The sequence below is a fragment of the Rattus rattus genome, chromosome 6 (assembly GCF_011064425.1).
Source record: "Rattus rattus isolate New Zealand chromosome 6, Rrattus_CSIRO_v1, whole genome shotgun sequence".
NCBI lineage: Eukaryota > Metazoa > Chordata > Mammalia > Rodentia > Muridae > Rattus > Rattus rattus.
The window spans coordinates 154,408,624-154,430,352 of record NC_046159.1 but is presented as its reverse complement, the minus strand read 5'-3'; the positions used below and the strand labels follow the sequence as shown (position 1 = coordinate 154,430,352).

General features: G+C 43.9%; 1 protein-coding gene across 1 annotated transcript in view; it reads right to left on the bottom strand.

The window, feature by feature from the left end:
* The window catches only part of Galntl5 (polypeptide N-acetylgalactosaminyltransferase like 5), a 43,749-nt gene that overhangs the window by 1,608 nt on the left and 20,412 nt on the right, over nt 1-21,729 (bottom strand). Inside the window, exons 6-8 of the mRNA XM_032907161.1 lie at nt 19,295-19,544; nt 9,075-9,192; nt 1,307-1,456 (exon numbers count right to left, since the gene is read on the bottom strand). Coding sequence (XP_032763052.1) covers nt 1,307-1,456; nt 9,075-9,192; nt 19,295-19,544 — 518 coding nt within the window. The remainder of the gene's footprint in view (nt 1-1,306; nt 1,457-9,074; nt 9,193-19,294; nt 19,545-21,729) is intronic.

Here is a 21,729-nt window from a genome sequence, read left to right as displayed (position 1 = left end):
AAAGGTGTGCTGTGCCAAGACATTTGGGGTGTGTGTGTGTGTGTGTGTGTGTGTGTGTGTGTGTGTGTGTGTGTGTGTGTGTGTCTTTGTAGAGGTATACCTGAGTACAGGTGCCTGCAGAGACCAGAAGTGGGGTCTGACCTTCTGGAGCTAGACTTAACAATAGCTGTAAACTACCTGGGTATGGCTGCTGGCAACTGAACTCAGGTCATCCACTGTGTAGTACATGCTCTTAACCTCTGGCCCATAGCCTTCTCCTTGGTGTTTGAGACAGGGTCTTACATTGCCTTGCTTGAACTTGCAATCCTTCTGCCTCGGCAGGAATTCTCTGACAGCTCCACGATTATAAAAGAAATCTCATTTTTACTTTCATAATTTAAAAGCTTGAACTATAGCAACTGCTGGTCCGTTTTTGTCACCTTGACACAAGCTGGAGCCACCTGGGAAGAGGCTCCATCAGATTGGCGTGTGGAGCATTTTCTTGACTGCTAATCGTTATAGGAAGTCTCAGCATCTATGGTGGTGTCATCCCTGGGTGGGTGGTCCTCAGCCATATAAGGAAACACGCTGAAGAAGCCACTGAGAATAAAATAGTAAGCAGTTGTCTCTGCCTGAGTTCCTGCATCTCTAGACAACAGTCTGTGATACGAAGTATAAGAAAAATAACTTTACTCATCTAAGTTGCATTTGACCAGTGTCTTATCACAGCAACAGGAAAGCAAGCCAGGACAGAAACATACGATGAAGACCAAGACACTCTGTCAGAGACCCACTGTGCATCTGTGTATAAGGAGATTCATCCTTATTTCTGTATGTAGGGCACAGAGATATGTTCTTGGAAAAAACAGACATAATCAAGGGCATAGCTTGCACATAAAAATCTTTGACTGTTGGTAGAAAAGGAGTTCACATGTGTGCATGAGACCTATGCCAGCCACATGTCCTGGGACACTGATGGTGGCTGGATAGGTAAACCCGGAAGGAATCGGCTCCCGATGCTGCATCAGGAAGGGGATGCTTTGACAGTGGTAGGGAAGACGACTTCCCCACGGATAAATGGATCTGGCTGTGGGGAACGACTCTGCAGGTTGATTTACTTCCAAGGAACTTGAATTTTACTAAGACTAAAGCTTAAAAAAATTAGTTGCAAGGACAACTGCTTAAGATTTAGCAGTGGAGAGCAGGACCAGTGGTGAATGGGTGAGAGACTGAAGGGCTCCACACATGAATGCAGTTTGTATCTGAAAGGTAGAAGAGTCTTGAGAACATCCTGGAACCTGCTCTCGCCAATCAGAGGCATACTCACCTTGTATTCATCCAGCCAGACGTGAACCACTCGAAGTAAATTCTTTGACAAGGCACTCTGGTTTACAAGTCTGTTTTTACTCAGTGCCTTACTGTTATGTCCAACCCGAGAGCAAGGGAGTATGAAGAGCTGGCCTCCACACATCCAAATCTAGACAAGACCATAACTGATTAATTTACTTGTAACTGACAGCTGCTTTAGCACATACCCGCGCGCGCGCGCGCACACACACACACACACACACACACACACACACACACACACACACATGATATATTATTTGGTTGCTGGCTTGCTTATCAAGACAGGTAGCCCACATTAGCCCCCAAACCCATTCTCTGGGAGGGATGCTGAGTTTCTGATGCTCCTGCCTCTACCTCCCCAGTGCCAAGATTGCAGTGGTGCCACATCTCACTTGGATTATGCCGTGCTGGTGCTCAGTACAGGGCTTTGTTCACACCAGGCAAGCACACCAGCAGCTGAGCTACCCTCCCAGCCCCAATCTCTAATACTTAGTCCATTTATTTTATTTCGTGTAATAAATTTAATACATTAAATTAATTTAATACATTAATCAAAGTCTTATACCATAGGTGCTATGATCGTACACTCCCCCATTTACAAAGAAGAAAGTGAACATACAGATTGATCAAGAAGTTCGCCCAGTAATATGGAGTAATTTAGTGACAGATTCAAATTTAGGAAGTCTAGTCCAAAAGTTTGAGTTCTGAGTGGCAAATGATTCTCTTTCTTTCCTTCTGCATATTTCTAGGTATAAGCAATGCCATGCCAAGTTCTGGCTGAACTCAGTTACTTGTATTTATATACAAACGCTTCACAGCATATATTGTAATAGCCTCATTCACTATGTGAAAGCAAGATATGATCGTTGAAAAGTGTTAAATATAGGGAAAATATGTGTACCCTTAGACTTGAGGTTACTCAATATAATTCATGTATACGTGCGGTGTGGACACACATTAAGATAACTTACTGTTTTTATATGAGTTATGCAAATTGGGAAACCTAGGTTGATGGCTTAAAAGGGCTTCCCACAAGAACAAGGATCTGAGTTGAATTCCTGGAATCCATGCAAAAATCTGGGTGTGGCTACACCGCCTGCAATCCCAGTCTGAAGGGACTGGGGGTGGAGACAGGATGCTCATTGGGGTTGACTGGATGCCAACATGGCAGAAACATAGTGAACTTGATTAACTAAGAGATCATGTCTCAAGGAATAAAGGTGGGTAAGTGAAGCAGGATAAAGGACTCCTGACTAATGCATGCACCTGCACACCTATGTGTATACACACACATCAAAACTAAGTCTTATTTGGAAATTTTAGAAGTTTCTAATTTTGTTACAAAAGACAACACAGAGTAGAGGTGAGCAGAAGTGAGCAGAGGTGAGCAGAGGTGAGCAGAGGTGAGCAGAGGTGAGTAGAGGTGAGCAGAGGTGAGCAGAGGTCAGTAGAGGTGAGCAGAGGTGAGTAGAAGTGAGTAGAGGTGAGCAGAGGTGAGCAGAGGCTAGCAGAGGTGAGGAGAGGTGAGCAGAGGTGAGCAGAGGTGAGCAGAGGGGAGCAGAGGGGAGCAGAGGGGAGCAGAGGTGAGTAGAGGTGCCTGCCACCAGGCCTAATCACCTGAGGACCCCCAGAGGAGAGAGGGAACTGACTCTTGGAAGCTGTTCTCTGACCATACATGTGCTGTGGCACTGCATGCCTCCCCTCCACATGCACACTCATATACATTAATCGTCAAGAACATTTTGCATCTATTTATTTGGGGGTGGTGTACATGCCACAGTGTGCATGTGGTGGTCAGAGGACAACTTTGAAGAACTCAGTTCTCTCTTCCATGTGGTTCTCAGGGATCTAACTGAGGTCATCAGGTTTGTGGCAAATGCCTTAACACACAGAGCTGTCTCACCAGCCCCACATACTAGAATGTGGTTCTAATATAAATCTTGTGGATATAATTTGTCCATGCATGCTATATTTGCTGTAGCCATTCTGTCTCCTGGACTCCAGTAACACCAGCATTGCATTAGAACTTGGTAGGAATGTAAACCCATGAGCCACAGACACCAGAAATCAGAAATTGTGAGGGTCTTTGTGTGATCCTGATGCACACTTGGATTTGATGACCCTCTGCTCTAACTCATCAAGACCGTAAACTCTGATTCTGTGGATATTTTTCTGAGAAAATTCACTTGATCATTAGAAAACAATAATGGTATGTTAAGAACTTCACTGAAGCATACTGTGTGGGGTTGAGAATGTCTTAGTTGGTATCGTGTTTATCAGACATGTTCAAAGTCCTTGGGTTCAATACTGCCCTTGGCAGTCCACAACTGTAAACCAGCACCCAGGAGGTAGGAGGAGGAGGATCGGAAGTTCAAGGTCATCCTCCACTAAATATAATATTTAAGACCAGCCTGGACTTCATAAGACCCTTGTCTTAGAAACAATAGATGGGGTTGGGGCAGAAATTCACAGATCTCTAAAAAAACAAAACAAAACAAAACAAAAAAAAAAAAAAAAAAAACCTTCAGATTCCTTGTCTAGAAGACACAGAGGAAAAGGCCTTGGGCCCGAAGTCCAAACAAGCAGATTCTTCATTGGCCTATCCAATGGTTCTGTTGACTCTGCCCTGTCTGGATCTCATTTTCTTTGGAAATTGTGAGCTAAACAGTTGATATAGACCTCTGTCCTGGGTGCTCCATCATGCAGCGAAAGCTGACTAAAGGGATCATGTTTCATTCTCTTTTTAAAAGAAAACTAAGGAAACTTGAAAAGCTGTTACATTGCTAATGTGGTAAACACTAACATTTTTATAATTACCATGAATACCAATTTTCCCATTTTTTAAAGATTTCTTTATTATATGTGAGTACACTATAACTGTCTTCACACACACCAGAAGAGGGCATCGGATCTCATTACAGATGGTTGTGAGCCACCATGTGGTTGTGGGATTTGAACTCAGGACCTCCGGAAGAGCAGTCAGTGCTCTTAACTACTGAGCCATCTCTCCAGCCCCCGAGCATTTTTTTCATATGTGTTTTTATCTGCAAAGGCGGGAAGAGAGCATTGGATGCCCTGGAACTGGAATTACAGTGAGTAGCGAGCTGCCAGATGGTTGCTGGGAATTGAATCCTCGTCTTCTGGAAGAGCCGCCAGTGCTCTTAACTGCTAAGCCATCTCTCCGGCCCCTCTTCTATCTGTTTGTTTGAGACATTCGCTGGTTTCAAGAGACTATGGCTATATGTACAGAACAGTAAACAGACGTCAACTTATAAAAAGAAAATAGGGAACAAAACTAAAAATTTCCTTCAAAAACTTTGTCAAGAAACAAGTTGAAGAAAGCGGCAGATTTTAGCCCAATTTCTATAGGACCCAGATAACGGTTTGTTTATCCTTTTGTTTTACTTTGTTGTTTTGACACAGGAGCATGTAGCCAAGGCTGGCCTCAGAATCACTATATAGGTAAGAATGGACTTGAACTTCTGATCCTCCTGCTGGAGGTTCAGGGATTATAACGTGTGTGCCACTGTGCCTTGGGTTGGGGTTGAACCCAAGATTTTGTGCATGCTGGACACATACTCTAGCAACTGAACCACATCACTAGGTTGCTCACAGATCTCCTTATCCCTAAAGAACAGACTCCAGCACTGACAGGACTTTAAACTAGAAGATAAAGGAAGAGTTGTGGCCATTCCTACGTAGTGAGCACAGGTATATCCAAATGGATGTCCCCCTTTAAGAGCAAATCTAAAGTAAACAAGAAACAGGACTAGGGAGGACACCAGTTGGGAGCGTGCTTGTCCAGAATGCTTGAAAAGTGCTTGCAGTTCCTTGGATCTGGATCGTTCTTGTAACATTTTCTCTTTGACCCCTTCAGGGTCAGTGAGCCTGGGCCAGCCTGTTTGGCAAATGGCCACATGGGTGTCAGACAGTACTGAGCCAGTCATACGACAGAAGGCATTCGGATGGGCACCAGGTGAACAGAGAGGCAGCAACATCTGTAGAAATCAGACATTCTAGCCAAGACCAGGGCTGCTATAGCAACATCAACATTTTTTTTTTTTGCAACATCAACATTTAAGAGGAATAATTGCTTGTAGTTTTAAGCTTCTGCATTTTGATGCAGTTTTCCACATACATTTACAATGTACTGACCAAAGTTCACTGACAAACAAGGCACTACCTCTTTCCTAACATGAGGAAAGCACTTTTTCCATTGTCATCAGTTTTACGTTGACTTAGTTCCACAAACTCAAAGTGCAGATTCAAATCCCAGTCAGTAAACATTTCATCTCACTTTTCCTCATCTTGGGTCTGAGGACACATGGATTGTGGACTTGTGTTTCATAGGCCTTGGCCAGGAGAATGTCTGCCCACATCAGAACTACAGGAGCTGGTCTGGCTTGACTTTTATCTTCCTGCCGTTCAGTGTGAGAAGAACATGTTCCACATCGCAGCTGCTCATGGACATAACTCAAGACCTCAACTAAGCCAGAAACTAAAGCCCAACCCAGTCAGCCTCTTCTGAGTCGTCCTGAGAGCATATGCAAGGGAAAGCTAAGTGTTACATTTTACATCATTCCTCTCAGAGGTGCTTTGTTACACAGCATAACTGACACTGAGATGATAGCTGACTAATTCCTAATATCCTTAGCAATTAAAATTCTGAGCAGATGAACCAAAAACCCATTATTAAGAGGAAAGGGTTGGAAATCTGCTTACACCCTCATCAGTCAGTGTATGAGAACTCTGTAGTGCACAGATGGTTGTTTTCACATCAGAGAATCTAACAGGCTTAGTGATCTTGACTAGGACTTCAGCTGGTATCTATATCTAAGGTAACTGCCTTAAACCGTGAGGTGGCACCACACACCTTTAATCCCAACACAGGGGAGGCAGAGGCAAGTGGTTTATATAGCAAGTTCCAAGACAGCAAGGACTACACAGAGAAACCCTCTCTCTCTCTCTAATTTTTTTTTCTTTTTTTTTTTTTTCTTTTTTTCGGACCCGGGGCCTTGCAAGCGCTCTACCACTGAGCTAAATCCCCAACCCCGAAACCCTGTCTCAAAACCAAAAAAGAGGTTCAGTCTTGGGGATGAGGCTGAGAGACAGGATTCCACTGAGCAGAAGTCGAGGCGTCTCAGTGTTTGGTAGCATACCTTGTCCCTTGGCAGTATGGAGGGATGCCAGGACAGAGATCTGGTACTGGGAAATGAGCAAGCTAAGACTTCACGTGGTCAAGGCCCATTGAGTGCCAACCAAGATTGTGAAGCCACAAAAGTCTGAAGCTGTTATGGGAACCATTCGAGGGCTGGGTGTGAAGCATAGCCGTGTGGGCATCGGTGACCCATTCCTCTCCCTGATCTGTGGCAACCGTAGAAGTCAGCAACCAAAGCAGAAGGTGGGCACTGAAGGCTTCTCCCACACGTGTCTCCGAGAACTGAGAACAGTAGAGATGTGCTAGCTGAGCCCCAGGACCAGAGACTGCGTCTACGTAAGGCAGGAAGCATAGTACTCACTGTTTTTGTGACCTTGGGAAGTAGTCTAAGTTCTCTGTGTCTTTGTTTTCTCGTTAAAAGTGAGAGATCGTGGCAGTGCACATCAGTAAGGACTGAGTTAATATCTGTAAAATGTTTCAGCAATGTGGGTTGTGTGTAAGAACCCATCCAATAAACCACACAAATTTAATCCTTCAAATCCTTGAGATGGATGTCAAACTACTTCAGGAGCCATCCCAAGAAAAAGATGGTTCAGTCACCTCTTAACATGACCACAGAGTACTCTGCGTTTCTCCACTGTTTATCCAAGGAAAATTTAATAGCTGTGCCCCAACAGAACGGAAGGCCATGACATCAGACATCACTTTTACACTGCGTACTGCTGTATTTAACACTGTTCCGTGTCCTTATGATGATTAATTAGGTTGTGGACTTGGCAGGATCTAAAATCTTGTAGGTGCATCTGTGGGGAGTGTCTTGGTTGGATTTATTGCAGTAGGAAGACCCTTCCTAACAGTGGGCTGCACTTTCCCATGGACTGGGGTTCTGGACAGCACAGAAAACAGTGCGCTGAACAAAAGTTCATCTGTCTCTGCTTCCTGAGGATGAATACAGAACGACCAGCCAGAGCAAGTTCTTCCCCATCATGACAGACTGACAGACATGTGTGCTCACACCGTGAGCCTAGATAACACCTCGAAGTTAGTCTGTCAGGTGTCTTGGTCATAGGATAGGGGACTGCTGCAGTCCTCAGAAAACACTGCGGCATGAGGGAAGGGCAGGGCTGTGATTTCTTCTGAACGCTTGGCCTGTGGCACTGCTTTTTGGGAAGGTGAACTCCTTTATTGACTGAATTGAACTTAAGCAGATCCCTGGAGAGATAGTCTCCTGGTGACTGGACTTTAATAGTACCATCAGCGGTGTCAGCCATGGGAGCCATTGGTAGCCATGATCTTTCAGTCCCTTGTTGCTGCTGTTGTTTGTCTCTTTGTTGTGGTTGTTTGGTTGGTTGGTTTTGGTTTGATTTTTTTTCAGTTTTTTAAAGACAGGGTTTCAGGTTTCTCTGTGTATCCCTGGCTGTCCTGGAATTCATTTTGTAGAGCAGGCTGGCCTTGAAATCAGAGGTCCACCTGCCTCCGTCTTCCCAGGGCTGGGATAAAGGCGCGCACCTTCATTCCTTCTGGATAGGATCTCATATACAGTTTTGGGGTGGGCTGGGGTCTGACAGTGGGTGCTCCCTATTGGCTTGGTCTGAGCTATTAGGGAGCCTCATCTACATGAGGAAGGGCTTGGGGCATTGCCCCTATGTGACTGATGGCCACAAATCTCTCTATGGAGGGCTGTGACTAGGTGACAGGGGCCTGGTGCTGGGAGCAGCAAAGCTCCTACCGTCCCTTCAGGGTCTCTGGGGCTTCTAGCCTTAGTTCAACCTTCCCAGGCTTCCTCTCACGGTCCACCGCCTTGTAGGATTCCAAGTAGAAGCTTGAAGAAGAAGACATTTGCTGAGGTATCTGTGTATACACAGCAAGTCTATGAAGCCTGGACTGAAAAGGACAAAAATGAATAAAATAGGGCTGGCCAGAGGGCTCAGTCAGTAAAGTACTTGCCACAAAAGCATGAGGATCTGGGCTCCATCCACAGAACCCACTTTAAAGAAGAAAAAACAGGGTGGTTTTTGGAGGATTCCTAGGGCTCACTGGCCTTAGCCTAAAAAGCAAGTTCTAGTCTAACGAGAAACTGTCTCAAAAAAAGGGCAGCCGAAACCTAGGGAATGATACCTGAGTCTCTTTGATCCCGGGTCTCTTCATGAACACAATGACTAAAATGGCCAGATACCAGAAAGAAAGGAAAAGGAAGGAAGGGCAGAAGGAAGGGGAAAGAGGGGAAGAAAGGAGAGGAAATAAAAATACAAAACAGGAAAAGGGAGAATAGAACTAGCAAGATAACCAGGAAAGGACCCACATAGATTTAAAATATCTTATTAGTTTTCTTCACCATGCAGATGGTCCTAATGAGTGTTTTCCTGAGCCCCGCCATCTGTTGCATGAACTTCTGTGTGTCACCAGACAGTCCTGCATGTTCACGGAGAAAACACGTAATCATACGAAAGTCAGATTGCACTCTTGCTCAGGAAAGAGCTCTGCCCACTAGGCGCAAACTGGGTCCCACTCTCCACAACGAAATGAACCGTCACCTCTCTCTGTGTACACACATACTACACGGGGGAAGCAAGGAAGTCTGACTTACTCTTAGCGAAAGTTCTACATTTTCTCCTCCCCAGAGATCCATGTCCTTGTCATACTGTCCAAGTTCATTAAAATAATGTCTGTTTATAGCAAAGATTCCTCCTGACATTGCAGGCGACCTAGAAAGGAGTTAAAAATAGTGAATAAACTTGAGAGAAAGCGTGATCTCTAATTTTCCTAAACATGGGATGCTTCTGTTGGCTCATCAGTTAAGAATTCTTACTGCTCTTGCAGAGGACCAGTTTGGTTCTCTGCAGCCAGGACAGGCAGCTCACAAGCACCTGTAACTCAGGCTCCAGGGGATCTGGTGCCCTCTGGCCTCTGTGCTTCTCGTAGCCATCATTCCACCCTGTACTTCCAGGAGACCAACTCTTCGATTCCACTTGTGTGAGATGAACCTGTCTACCTGTGCCAGGTTCATTTCAGTTAGCATAATGGCCTCTAGGCTCATCCATGCTGTTTACAAATGGTGAGGTTTCATCTTCTATTGGGTGGACATTATTCTCCTGTATCCATGCGCTACCTTTCCATCACCCAATCAGCTGTAATAGACAGGTTGATTCATGGCTGTTGTTAATGCTAGCGTGAGAATGAGAGTATATATGTCTCTTCAACATACTGACTTCATTTCCTTTAGGCATGTTGTCAGTGCTGGAATTGCTGGTCAGGGGTTATTGCTGGGGGGTGGGGGAGGGGTGCCCAGACAAGGTCAAGTACTAAGGTAGGACACAGCTTCAGCTGAAGGTCAAAGGCTGATGACCTCTGGCCTTTAACTCTTACTGTTCTGGAGGCCAGAAGCTGATAGCTTCTGGCAATTTAACCCTCTCTCTGCTATTCTGGGCCAGAAGCAATTAACTCTCTTTTGCTCTCCTGATGGTCAAAAGCTGATGGATTCTAGCAATTTATTCCTTCTGATAGCAGCAGGGGTTTAAGAAAAGAAACTTAGTTATTTGGTCTTTTTACTCCTTTACTCAGGGGGGCCTCTTGCTGCTTAGGCAAGAGGCTCAGTTTATTAACTCTTCCTGAGCCAGAGAAAAAGGAAAAGAAAAGAAGAAAATCAGACACACACACAGACATATGCACACTGGATGAAGCAAAAAGGACTACACTGAATCTTTATTGTTGCTTTCAGCTCTTTATATCCTTTTAGACAAAAAGTTTTCTATGTAAGGAAAAATTATCTCATAGATTACAGAAAAGGGGAGTTAGAAAAGGATGTTGATAGTAAGTTCAAAGCAGCGTTTCATTCTATAAGCTCATTATAAGTTCAAAGCAACAGTTTCACATGGAATTGCTTTATCATAGCTTGATCACAAATCTGTCCCAAGCCTATCTCTCTTCTTAGTGCGATTGGGAAGGCTCATTATATTCCTAATTATGCAGCCTTTTCTTGCTATTCAGTGAGGAAGGGGTACATTTTATTCTTGGTTCTAACTTTATTTCTGACAAAACAACTAAAATCATCTCCTTAAACTTTCCTCCTAAAATTATTTGAATCAAATCGTGAATTCCTCTAAACAGCATCGATTCAGGAAAGTTCATCTTCATACTATTCTACAGGAAATTTGTTCAACAGGATGGACTATCCCCCGGGAATTAACATACTAGGCTATATAGGTGGTGAGGGTCTCCCGGTGTCCACTCACACCAAGCTGAGTAACTGAGGAGTGTGGTAGTGACAAACATGAGGAAGCACATTAGTATCGAGAAGCAGTCCTGAAACAAAGTCTCTGGGGCCATGCCTCACCAGAGCACTCCCATCACAGCCACAGAGTCTCCAGGGAGCTCACCTGCCCACTGCAGCTATTCCTGCATGGTGTCCACTGGGTTATTCTACTTTTAATTTTTGAAGAACCATGACACTAGTTTCTATTTATATTCTTGTCCACAGAAGACTTAGTGGAGTGAGCTAGCATCTAATGGAACCTGGGTTTGCTTCTTTTGATGAGGGGAAGGGCGCTTACACAGTTTCACATACCACTAGCCGTCTGGATTCCTGACTTTTTTAATTGAGCTTTTTCTTGCTGTTTGTTCAGTGCCTGATATAGCCTGGACACTAATCCTTATCAGACATATATTTGCAAACATTTCCTCACATCCCTTGGGCCTTCTATTCGGTTCATTGACTGTTCACTTTGCCTTGCAGCAGCTTTTAGTTTGATACAATTCCATCCTCAATTTTTACTTTTGTGGCCTGTGCTTTTCAGAGTCTTAGTCACAAAATCTTTGAGTAGCTGAATGTCATAAGATATGTCCTCAACTAGTAGCATTATGATTTAGGGTCTTACATTTACATCAAATTTGTTTTGATTTTTTTTGTGTTAAAAGATGGGGTTACTCAGATTAGTTATTTGTTGCTGTGACAAAATGCTATAATAGAAGCAACATAAGGGACGTTCTACATCCTCACATGATCTGGGTCCTGGAAACCTGAATAAGGTCAACAAGACTGTGAAGAAAGGACAGACAGACACACAGATGCACTGGCACAGAAAAGCTGGGATTGGGTGGTCTTCCGTAGCTTGGATGGAGTAGCTCAGTATGCTTATTGTATACAGTTGGACAGTGGGGTAGGATTAGTAGACATAGCTGAGGCAGGTTCAGTTAATCTCACTCAGAATTGTCTTGGTGGGGGAGTCTCTTCGGGCATTAAACGTGGGTTGGGGGCTATGGTAGACATTTTCTGCACACAGTCAATATTCACAAGACTTAAGACTTTGTCATCCCTCTAAGCCTCACTGGAGTAGGGGAGGAGTTACCACTTCCATGGCTGAGGCTTTTGAGTCTTTCACATAGATGTACCATGTCAGCAGTGCACACTCAAGACTTTCACTCCCTCCCTCCAGGGAGGAGAGGTTCATTTTGAAGGACAGAGTTTATTGGGGTAAAAACGTCAAGGCAGAGGAAGCCTGAAGGAGCTAGTCACATTGATCCACAGATCCATAGTCTGCAAGCAGAGACTGTATTCTGCTTGGTTCACTAAAACAAGGCCTCACTAGGCTGGCCTGGACCTCACAGAGATCTATCTACCTTTGACTCCTAAGTGCTAACAGTTAGAAGCACCCACAGTTACTTTTGTTCTACTTTAGCCTTTCAAGATGTGGTTTCTCTGTGTAGTCCTAGATACTCTGGAAATTGCTCTGTAGACAAGGCTGGCCTCAAACTCAGAGATCTACCTGCTTCTGCCTCCCAAGGGCTGGTATTAAAGGTGTGTGTCACCACTACCAGGCCCTGTGAATAGGAATTGTACCCTGGCCAAGAGAGTAATCTGATGAGAGTAAGCAAGATGTCCAGAGACTGGTTTATCTTAAAGATGGATCTAAAAGATTTGCTGGTGAGTAGAACAAGAATGTGGGAAGATGACAGGAATCTAGATTGATACTCTGGGATCTCTACATGGCAGAGGGAGTTGCTATCCACAGAGATGGGAAGTTATGGTTACATAGGAAGGCTAACCTTCAGGCCAATGTGAGGTGTGCATTCAGTGGGAAGGCCAAGCAGGCAGCAGGTGCAATTGGAGGCATGAGCTTGGAGGCCGTCAAGGTTGTGGATGAAGACATGAGTTTGGGAGTTGTATTGGTTGCTTTTCTCATTGCCTTGACAAAATGCTCAGCAAAAGCCATATAGGAAGGGGCTATTTCAGCTCACAGGTGCAGGAGGAGGAGTCCCATATCAGGAGCATAAGGACATGTTCACATTGCTCCTTCATGAGTAGAGGGGGAGGCTGGGGCCCACCTGGCTTTCTACTCAGTCCAGGACCCTAGCCCTAAGATAGTGCCAATCACACACACAATCAGGACCTCTTTCACAGGCTTATTCAGAGGGTTGTCTGCTGTGGATTGTCCTGGTGCTGTTTGTATTTTGATGCTAGTTCCACTTCCCCAAGAGGTGCTGCCTCAGAAGAGGAGTGAACCAGGTACTCGGGCTGACTTTACGTGAAGCTTTCCCCCATTTTAACTTGTAAAATAAAGGCTAGAGTCAGTGATTGGGCAGTAGAAGGGAAAGGTGGAGCTGAAAGTTTTAGAGAGAGAGAAGGAGAGAAAGAGGAGGGGAGATGAGGAGAGGAAGGAGAGAGAGGAAGACAGAAGAAGAGGAGGTGGAAGGAAAATGGAGCAGAAGCACATGGCCTAGAGAAACCACAGTTACAAGGGACTTCATCAATGGGAAATATACTAGTGTAGTGGGTTAGATCTGCCCAATCTAGGCATGCAGCTTGTGTTCATACTAATTGAGTTGTGTCTTTCTTGCATGGGCTTATTTGGGTTAGAGGTTTACTGAACAATTGGCATCCACTGTGAGGCTCAAACCCACAACCCTGAGAGTCTCATGTTCTACTGACTGAGAATTCTCATGGAGAGGGAAGATTATATCTTAGAATAGATATTTTTAGCACATAAACAGAGTAATAAACTAAAAACCTACATTGAGAAGGTTTCTGAATTAATACTAAAAGGAAAAGTGAGACTTTGACAATTAGTTGGAATGGATCTGGCTGAAATTGTGGTACCTTTTACTATCACAGAAATTGCCTCTTTATGGGTACAAGATGAACACTGGCAAAGAGCATGCTGTAATTTCTTGGAAGAGATTAACAACAGATACCCTAAAAGCAAGCAACTTCAGTTCATAAAACAAACTAATTGGATTCTTCCTCATATAATGTAACTCCAATATCTGGAACCCCAACATTTTACACTGATGCCAGTAAAGGCAGGATATAAATCAGAAGATGTAAGAAAGCTGGCTGTGAGTTCCTATAAGTCAGTTTAAAAATCTGAATTGTGTGCAATACTCATGGTATTATCTGATTTTCAAGAGCCTCTTAATATAGTAACTGACTCTCAATATACAGAGACTGCTGAACTTATTCAGGATGATCTGAATTGACCTCACTGTTTACTCAGCTACAGCAAAAGATCAGAAATAGGAGTCATCCACAATATATAACACACATAAGATCCCATACAGGTCTGCCAAGCTCTCTGGCCAGGTAATAATGACATTGACCAGCTATTGATAGGAAGTGTACTAGAGGCCTCAGAATTCCATGAAATACACCATGTTAACAGCAAAGGCTTAAAGAAGAATTCTCTATCACTTGGCAACAAGCCAAGGAGATTGTGAGGCAATGTCTACGTTCTCGTTATATCAAATTCCATTGCCTACAGGAACTAACCCTAAGGGTACTCAGAGAAATGATATTTGGCAGCGTATATCTCTAATAGGATGAAGCAGGTGTTTTTTTTACATATTACAATATAAAACACGTTACAGGCATATCACATAATCCTACAGGACACGCGATTGTGGAAAGTTCTAATCGAACTCTAAAGGAGATGCTTAACAGGTAAAAGGGACAACAGAAACCCTCAAAGATAGGTTACTTAGTGCTATATTAACCTTAAATTTTTAAATGCTGATGAACAAAACACCACAGCTGCTTAAAGACGTTGGAAAAACTACTGAACTAAACCAGCCTGCTTATATTAAGGATATTCTGATGTCAGAATGGAAAATGGGAAATGTGTTACACTGGAAAAGGGGTTATGCCTATATTTCTACAGGAAAAGAAAAGCTGTGGGTTCCTTCCAAGCTGATAAAGATCAGACATGACAAAGGGAGAACTCCTGAAGACCTTGGTGACAGAGAAGAAACGGGAGACTAACACAACAAATAAATAGATGATGTGGTGATGTTTATGTCTCTGTATGTGGAGACAACTCTGGAACTGGCTGAGTCTAAAATGTCTATTCACAGCCAATAACACTTATTGGGTACACATTTCTCATGACTTGTTATTACATGCCGTCATTTAAGATGGCATGTATACAAAGTTATATTGCAGTTTGATTATGGGATCAAACTGACTTGAAGAAAGGCAGTCATCTTTCTTTATTGATCTTCATTAACCAATCTGTACACCCTGAACACTCCATGTGAGTGTCTTTACAGGGACTATATGTTGCTTGTAAGTTTTGTGTGCTGCAGAATGAAAGAAGAGAAAGTCAGCTCTCAAAAGATCCACACTCCAGGATGCTGAGGTTCTGCAACCTTCCATTCCCGCTCCGCATCTGATTCTACCTCAACTACACTGAAGCTGCTTCTTTTAAAGACTCGCTTCCAGAACTTTTCCAGAACAGCTAGCTTCCCTATCCAGCCATTTAGACTGTCATAGTCAAGATGTCAGCTAAGCGATGAACTTTCTGCCACATAGTGACTGGAAGGCAAATGATGCCAGCCAGCTCTCCTCTGACAAAGTCAACTTTCCTATTTCCCCTTGGGCCCCCAGAAGGGAATTCTTCACCCCAAGTCAGCTGGAAGCAGACAAAAGAAGATCATTGTCCCAGTTCCTTATGTTGGGGTGGATGGTTCTGGTTATTTTGTGGATTTTAGATATATTGTCATTTAAGGGATACTTTACAAATGTAGCTTTGGACAGGAAGGGAACTAGAGAGTTTAAACTCAGGGATTGCTACCTTTCCTTTCCTCTTCTCTACCCTTTCTTCTTAGGTAAAAGGGAAGGGGGTGGAAGAGAAAGGGGGTATAGCAGTATCATAGAAGTTAGAGGAATAGACAAATAGGGATAGGTTATCAAATTTACTCTTAAACAAAACATTACATAGCTCTATCTTACACTGGTAGAAATCTTTGTAATTCATACAAAGTTGAAGATAGAATCTTTACATTGGTACAGAATCTATTTGATACAAGTTTAAAGTTTTCATTGGTATGAATTTCTTTATTGATATAAAGGCCTATACAACACATTTAAGAATACAAGGCTTAGGACTGGAGAGATGGCTCAGCCATTAAAGGCTAGGCTCACAACCAAAAATATAAGAATTCAAGGCTTAGACCCACTCCTTCTATAATTGCAATTACAAACTGTTCTTAGATGATTAAGCAATATGAGATAAGGGCCAGACAGCAAACTCATGGTTCTGAGTTAATTAAAAGGTGTTTTTGAGATATTTTAATTAGTAATGACTGAGAGTAGTCAAGGCTTAACAGTTTAGAAATGCTTTGTGCTGAAAGATAAGCCTTCAAAGTGTCAGAGGTCCACAGAATATGTCGTTTATGGAGATTTCTCTATTAAAGGTCATTTGACTAGAGACCTGTCTGCTCCTGACAGCACCCCTGTCTTGGATTCAAAGAAAAAATTGAGCATCAATGGAGTTGCTCCAGTTGTGGCTAAACAGCCAGTAGGCTAGAATTACTTCATCTACAGACAAAATACTGTCCAGAAAAAAGACACACTATGCAGAATAGTTGACTGAAAATTTCTGCCAAGACAGAGTAATCAGTCCTTCAAAATTCTGCCTTACAAAGGTCTGTCAGATGATCCTGGACCAGGAGGATGAAGACTGATGCTCCAACATTTTGAGGAATGAGAGACTGTCAAGGTGATTAGCGGTCTCTATAAATTGGCTAACTTTTGGAAGCTATGTTTTGTGCTTCTCATATTTCAGGTAATATTAGTCGTTCTTGGATTTCTGATGAAGTTGAAGACTGGTTGTAGTCTCATAGCCAACCCAAGCTGTTTAGCACTGAAAAAGATGATATAGACTTGAGAGGATGGTTTTCAGATGGTATACAATCTAAAACCAGGGCATAAGTCAGGTGTCAAATTGTAAGTCTTTTAAGTTAGGGTAGATGGCACAGTGCTTTATCTAATAGACAAAATTGATAGACTGGGTGTTAAGTGTATCGTATACTTTATAAATTGTAGAATGGTAATTTATTCAATTTATATTTGAGAAAAAAAGCCTTTTAATTGGACAAAAGGTGGAAAAGTGTGGATTGTCCTGGTGCTGTTTTTATTTTGATGCTAATTCCACTTCCCCAAAAGGGGCTGCCTCAGAAGAGGAATGAATCAGGTACTCAGGTGACATCATGTGACCCTTCTCCCCATTTTAACTTGTAAAATAAAGGCTAAAACCAGTGATTAGACAGTGGAAGGGAAAGGTGGAGCTGAAAGTTTTAGAGAGATAAGGAAAGAAAAGAGGAGGAGAAATGAGGAGAGGAAGGAGAAAGAGGAAGACAGAAGAAGTGCATATGAATGACAATCAGCATGTTCCACTGGAGTCAGAAAATGACACTGATGATGGACACTGATAACAGAGGGACACTGACGACAAGGGGACACTGATGACAAATGGACAATTATGACAGACAGACACTAGTGATGGGCACTGATGACAGATGGACAATGATGCTCCAGAGGGACACTAATGAGGGACAGACATTGTTGACAGAGGGACATTGATGACAGACAGACACTGGTGACAGAGGGACACTGATGACAGACAGACACTAAAGAGGGACAGGCACTGATGAGGGACAGACACTGATGACAGATGGACACTGATGGCAGACAGACACTGATGAGGGACAGACACTAATGACAGATGACATGTCCAGGTGTGGCCAGGCACCATATAGCTAACTAAGGGTCACAGTCAAAGTTTGGATTAAGGAGGATAAGTTAAGTGAGGACAGGAGTGTGAGGACAGGAGTATGAGGCCATGGACTGTAGCCCATGGGTAAGACTAGCTCCTGTCTGCTCAACTTTGGCTGAGTACATCAGCTCCTGGGAAGGGATGAGGAATGCAAAGGGTGGGAATGGTTTGGTGCTTTTAATGCCCTACATATGTATGGCTGTGGTATGGTTGGGTATAGCCACTGAGATATCAGCTAGAGGAAAGACAATGGGGAGGGGGAAGGGAGAGAGGAACTGTCTCTGCAGGGATGGTGTTTGGGGAGCAGAGCAGGAGGCAGCCAGCTTCCGGGATGTTTCTATATAGGGTGTCATGTCCAGCAGTACCAAGATGAGAAACCTAGGAGGTGGCAGTCTACACGAAGTGGCTAACTGAGTAGACATTCAGTTCTGATCACCCTGTGAGAGTATTGTCCTCTAGAACTTACAGGTAAGGAAGTGTGGACAGGTCCTGACTGTAAGACCACGCACCTCTACTATAGGGTTAGGAAATGCAGCTACCTGGTCTGAGGAGCAAAGGGGTTAGTCATGACGGAAGGGGTTCCCCTCACCTCAGAGTTTCCATGCAACATAGACCTAGCCTGCAAGATGTGCTCATCTTGTGTTCACATTTGCAAATACAGCTTCCAAGATAAATGAGCTAGAAATATCATGTTCCTCTTAACCTAGGAAGCTACACCTAGAAACGTTGGAGCAAAGATTTTCTTTGTAGATTTGACAGAGATGTCCACACTTCCTAACCATGGCAGTTTGCTCCTTGGTCATCAGAAAACTCTCTCCTGCAACGTGAAGATAGATGCTTGCAAACAGGGAGAGGGCTTAGTCAGTGAAGTGCCTGCTTTGTAATCATGAAGACATGAATTTAACCCCCAGAACCCATCTAAAAATATCTGGACATGGTGGCATGCTCATGAAATCTCAGTGTTGAGGTATGGAAATGCAGATTCCTGGAGTCTGCTGCCTCTGGGCTGGTGGTCCTAGCATACTTGGTGAGTTCCAGGTCAGTAAAGGATTCTGTCTCAAAAAACAGGGGAGACAGTTTCTGAGGGCAACACCCGAGATTGATCTCCACATCCACACAGATATGTGAGCATACTTCATGCACACACACACACACACACACACACACACACACACACACAAAGAGTGGACATTGGAAATCAGGAAATCAGGGCAGCATTCATCACCCATGGCAGCTTCCTAGATGAAGTAGGACACAGGGCACAAAGCCACTTGAACAAACTTAGCATCTACCAGATCTGGCATTTAGTACTTTAGGACACAAATGACTAGCTAACCATAGTGGCACCTTTAATCCCAAGCAGATCTCAGTGAGTTTGAAGCCAGCCTGGTGTAGAGTGTTCCAACAGGGATAAGTAGAGAGACCCTGTCTTGAAGAAGAAAAGAAGAAGAAAAAGAAGGAGAAGGAGGATGAAGAGAAGAAGGAGGAGGAGGAGAAGAGGAGGAGGAGGAAGATGAAGAGGAGAAGAAGAAGGAGGAGGAGAAGAAGGAGAAGAAGAAGAGGAGGAGAAGGAGGAGGAGGAGGAGGAAGAAGAAGGAAGAAGAAGAAGAAGAAGAAGAAGAAGAAGAAGAAGAAGAAGAAGAAGAAGAAGAAGAAGAAGAAGAAGAAGAAGAAGAAAAAAAAGAAAAGGAAAGGGGAGGAGAAAAGTGACAAAAGAAAATATTGATCTTTACTACAGTCTCCCAAACAAAGAGAATCTCACCGGATAGGTGTACTTGGTCCTTCTGGGCCATCCAGCTCATATGAGAAAACATTGTCCCATTTGAAATTTAGATTCCAGTCAAAAGCTCCCCTTACAATAGGTGACCCGATATAGTCCAAGGTTAACTCATCGATGACATCGATAACAGGGCACACCACCATTTTGTGGTCCTTGGCAATGGCATGCAGCAAGGGCTCCAGCCAGACTCTATTCACTTCACAGTGGCTATCCAAGAACACCAGAATGTCTCCTGTGAAGGCAAGAGCAGACTAACATTGATCCTTGTCTGAGGGTTACTGTTGCTGTGGTGAAAAGCACAACCAAAAGCAACTTGGGGAGGAAATGGTTATTTGGCTTCCACTTCTACATCATCCATTGCTGAAGGAAGTCAGAACAGGAACTCAAACAGGACAGGAAGCAGGATGCAGGAATACTGCTTACTGGCTTTTTCTTATGGCTTGCCCAGCCTGTTCTCTTGTGGAACCCAGGACCACCAGCCCAGAGGCAGCACTGTTCACAAAGAGCTAAGTTCTCTCACAGCAATCCCTAATTAAGAATATGCTCTACGGGTTGGCCTAGAGTCCTCATGGGGGCATTTTCTCAGTAGAGGTTCGTTCCCTCCTCTCTAATGACTCAAGTTGACAGAACTAGCCAGCACAGGCCCTGGAGGGAAGGTATTCAACCCAAATGCAAGCCGGATGCAATGAATAGTCATTGAATATTCCCTACATACTTGATTCCTTAGGTGCATTATGGGGAATGCGTATTTTATTATGTCCAAAGAGGTGAGACTCCATGTATGGTGGACACTCAGAGGAGACAGGTTAGATGATGGCTCAGAGAAAACTCTAGAGCAGTAGATAGAACTGAGAAGGACTTTAGTTTTCAAAGATCTTTTCAGGAGGCTGAATAGGTGGCTCAGTCATTAAATGTTTGCCTTATAAGCAAGAGACCACTAAGTTCAATTCCTATCACCCACATTTAAAAACCAAGACCAACCTGGGCTTAGTGACCTCTTCTTACAGTCCTAGTTCTGGGGAGTTGGAAACAGGTAACCCCTGAGGTATGCTACTCAGCCAGCCTCATCTACTTGATGGGTTCCAGGTCCATGAGAGAACCTGCCTCAAACAAAGCAACGGTGACGGCACCCGAGAAAGGATGCCTATGTTTGACCTCTGACTCTTTGTTTCAAGACACAAGAACCTGGAAGTCTCAGAGGGTGCCATCTAGACTCTAGTCCACATCTATAAAGGAGGCCAGAGAGGTACAGGAACATGATAATTTTATACAGCCCCATTTCATATTCTAAGTTTTGGTTCCTATGGTTTCAGATCCCTAGGATCAAGTTAGGTCTGAAACTACTAATGGGAATTTACAGAAACATTAGCTTTTACCCTACACGCTGCTCTGACCAGTGTGAAGGAATTTCACATTGCCCCACTTGGCTCTACAGGACACATAAATCATCCCTCATTCAATATGTCTATGCTGTATACACCACCTGCCAATCAGTGGTTTGGCTGTCTCGGGTTTCAGAGGGACTTGAGAAGGGCTGAGAGAGTTTGTGTTAATAACGGCTACCGTGCTCAAGAATAGTGATACAGCAGAAGGCAGAGACACAGGACAGGACAGCTCATGGATCAGCTGGCAGGGCTCTGGGGCCATGAGCTTAACATCAATGTTAGACCTCCCCTGAGGGTTTCGTACACGCCACCCATAAAAGAGGGTAACTGTCCAGGTTGTTTGGGAAAGCTCTCTCTGATAAAGTAAGAGACCTTCTAAGGACTCTTTTTTTTTTTTTTTTGGTTCTTTTTTTTTCCGGAGCTGGGGACCGAACCCAGGGCCTTGCGCTTCCTAGGTAAGCGCTCTACCACTGAGCTAAATCCCCAGCCCCCTAAGGACTCTTTAAGCAGAGAACTGAACAAAATAAGGTCACACAGGCCCTGGGATGTTGTACCATGCCTTGCCTCTCCACTGGGGTGCCTGTCTCATGCCACTGTGAGAAGGCAGGGCAAAGTCTGAAGCAGAGAGTCCATAGTTCTTCTCACTCTCCTCTCTGGGTGCCTGAGTGCTGTCGGTATAGTGTCCATGGATCTACCTTTCCCTCCAGGCATCTGCTTGCCAGGCAAAGAGGAGAAGGACAGAGCCTGGGATAGGCAGAATCTGGTCTACTTCAGAGTTCCAAGAGTATGAGGAATGGGGGGATGGGAGTGGAGGGGGAATGGAAGGGAAAAGGCCTTCCTCACTGTGATCCTTAATGAAGAGATAATCCTTGCTTGTTCATACTGGTTTCTTCGGTGGTGGATATGAATGCACACACTTTATTCAGGGTGAAGCCGGGATTTAATACCATTTGCAGGAAGGAGTGTCTAGGAAGGAAGTTCATTGGCTGAACGCTTGAGTCCAGTCTAGATCCCTCGTTAATAAAGGGAAGA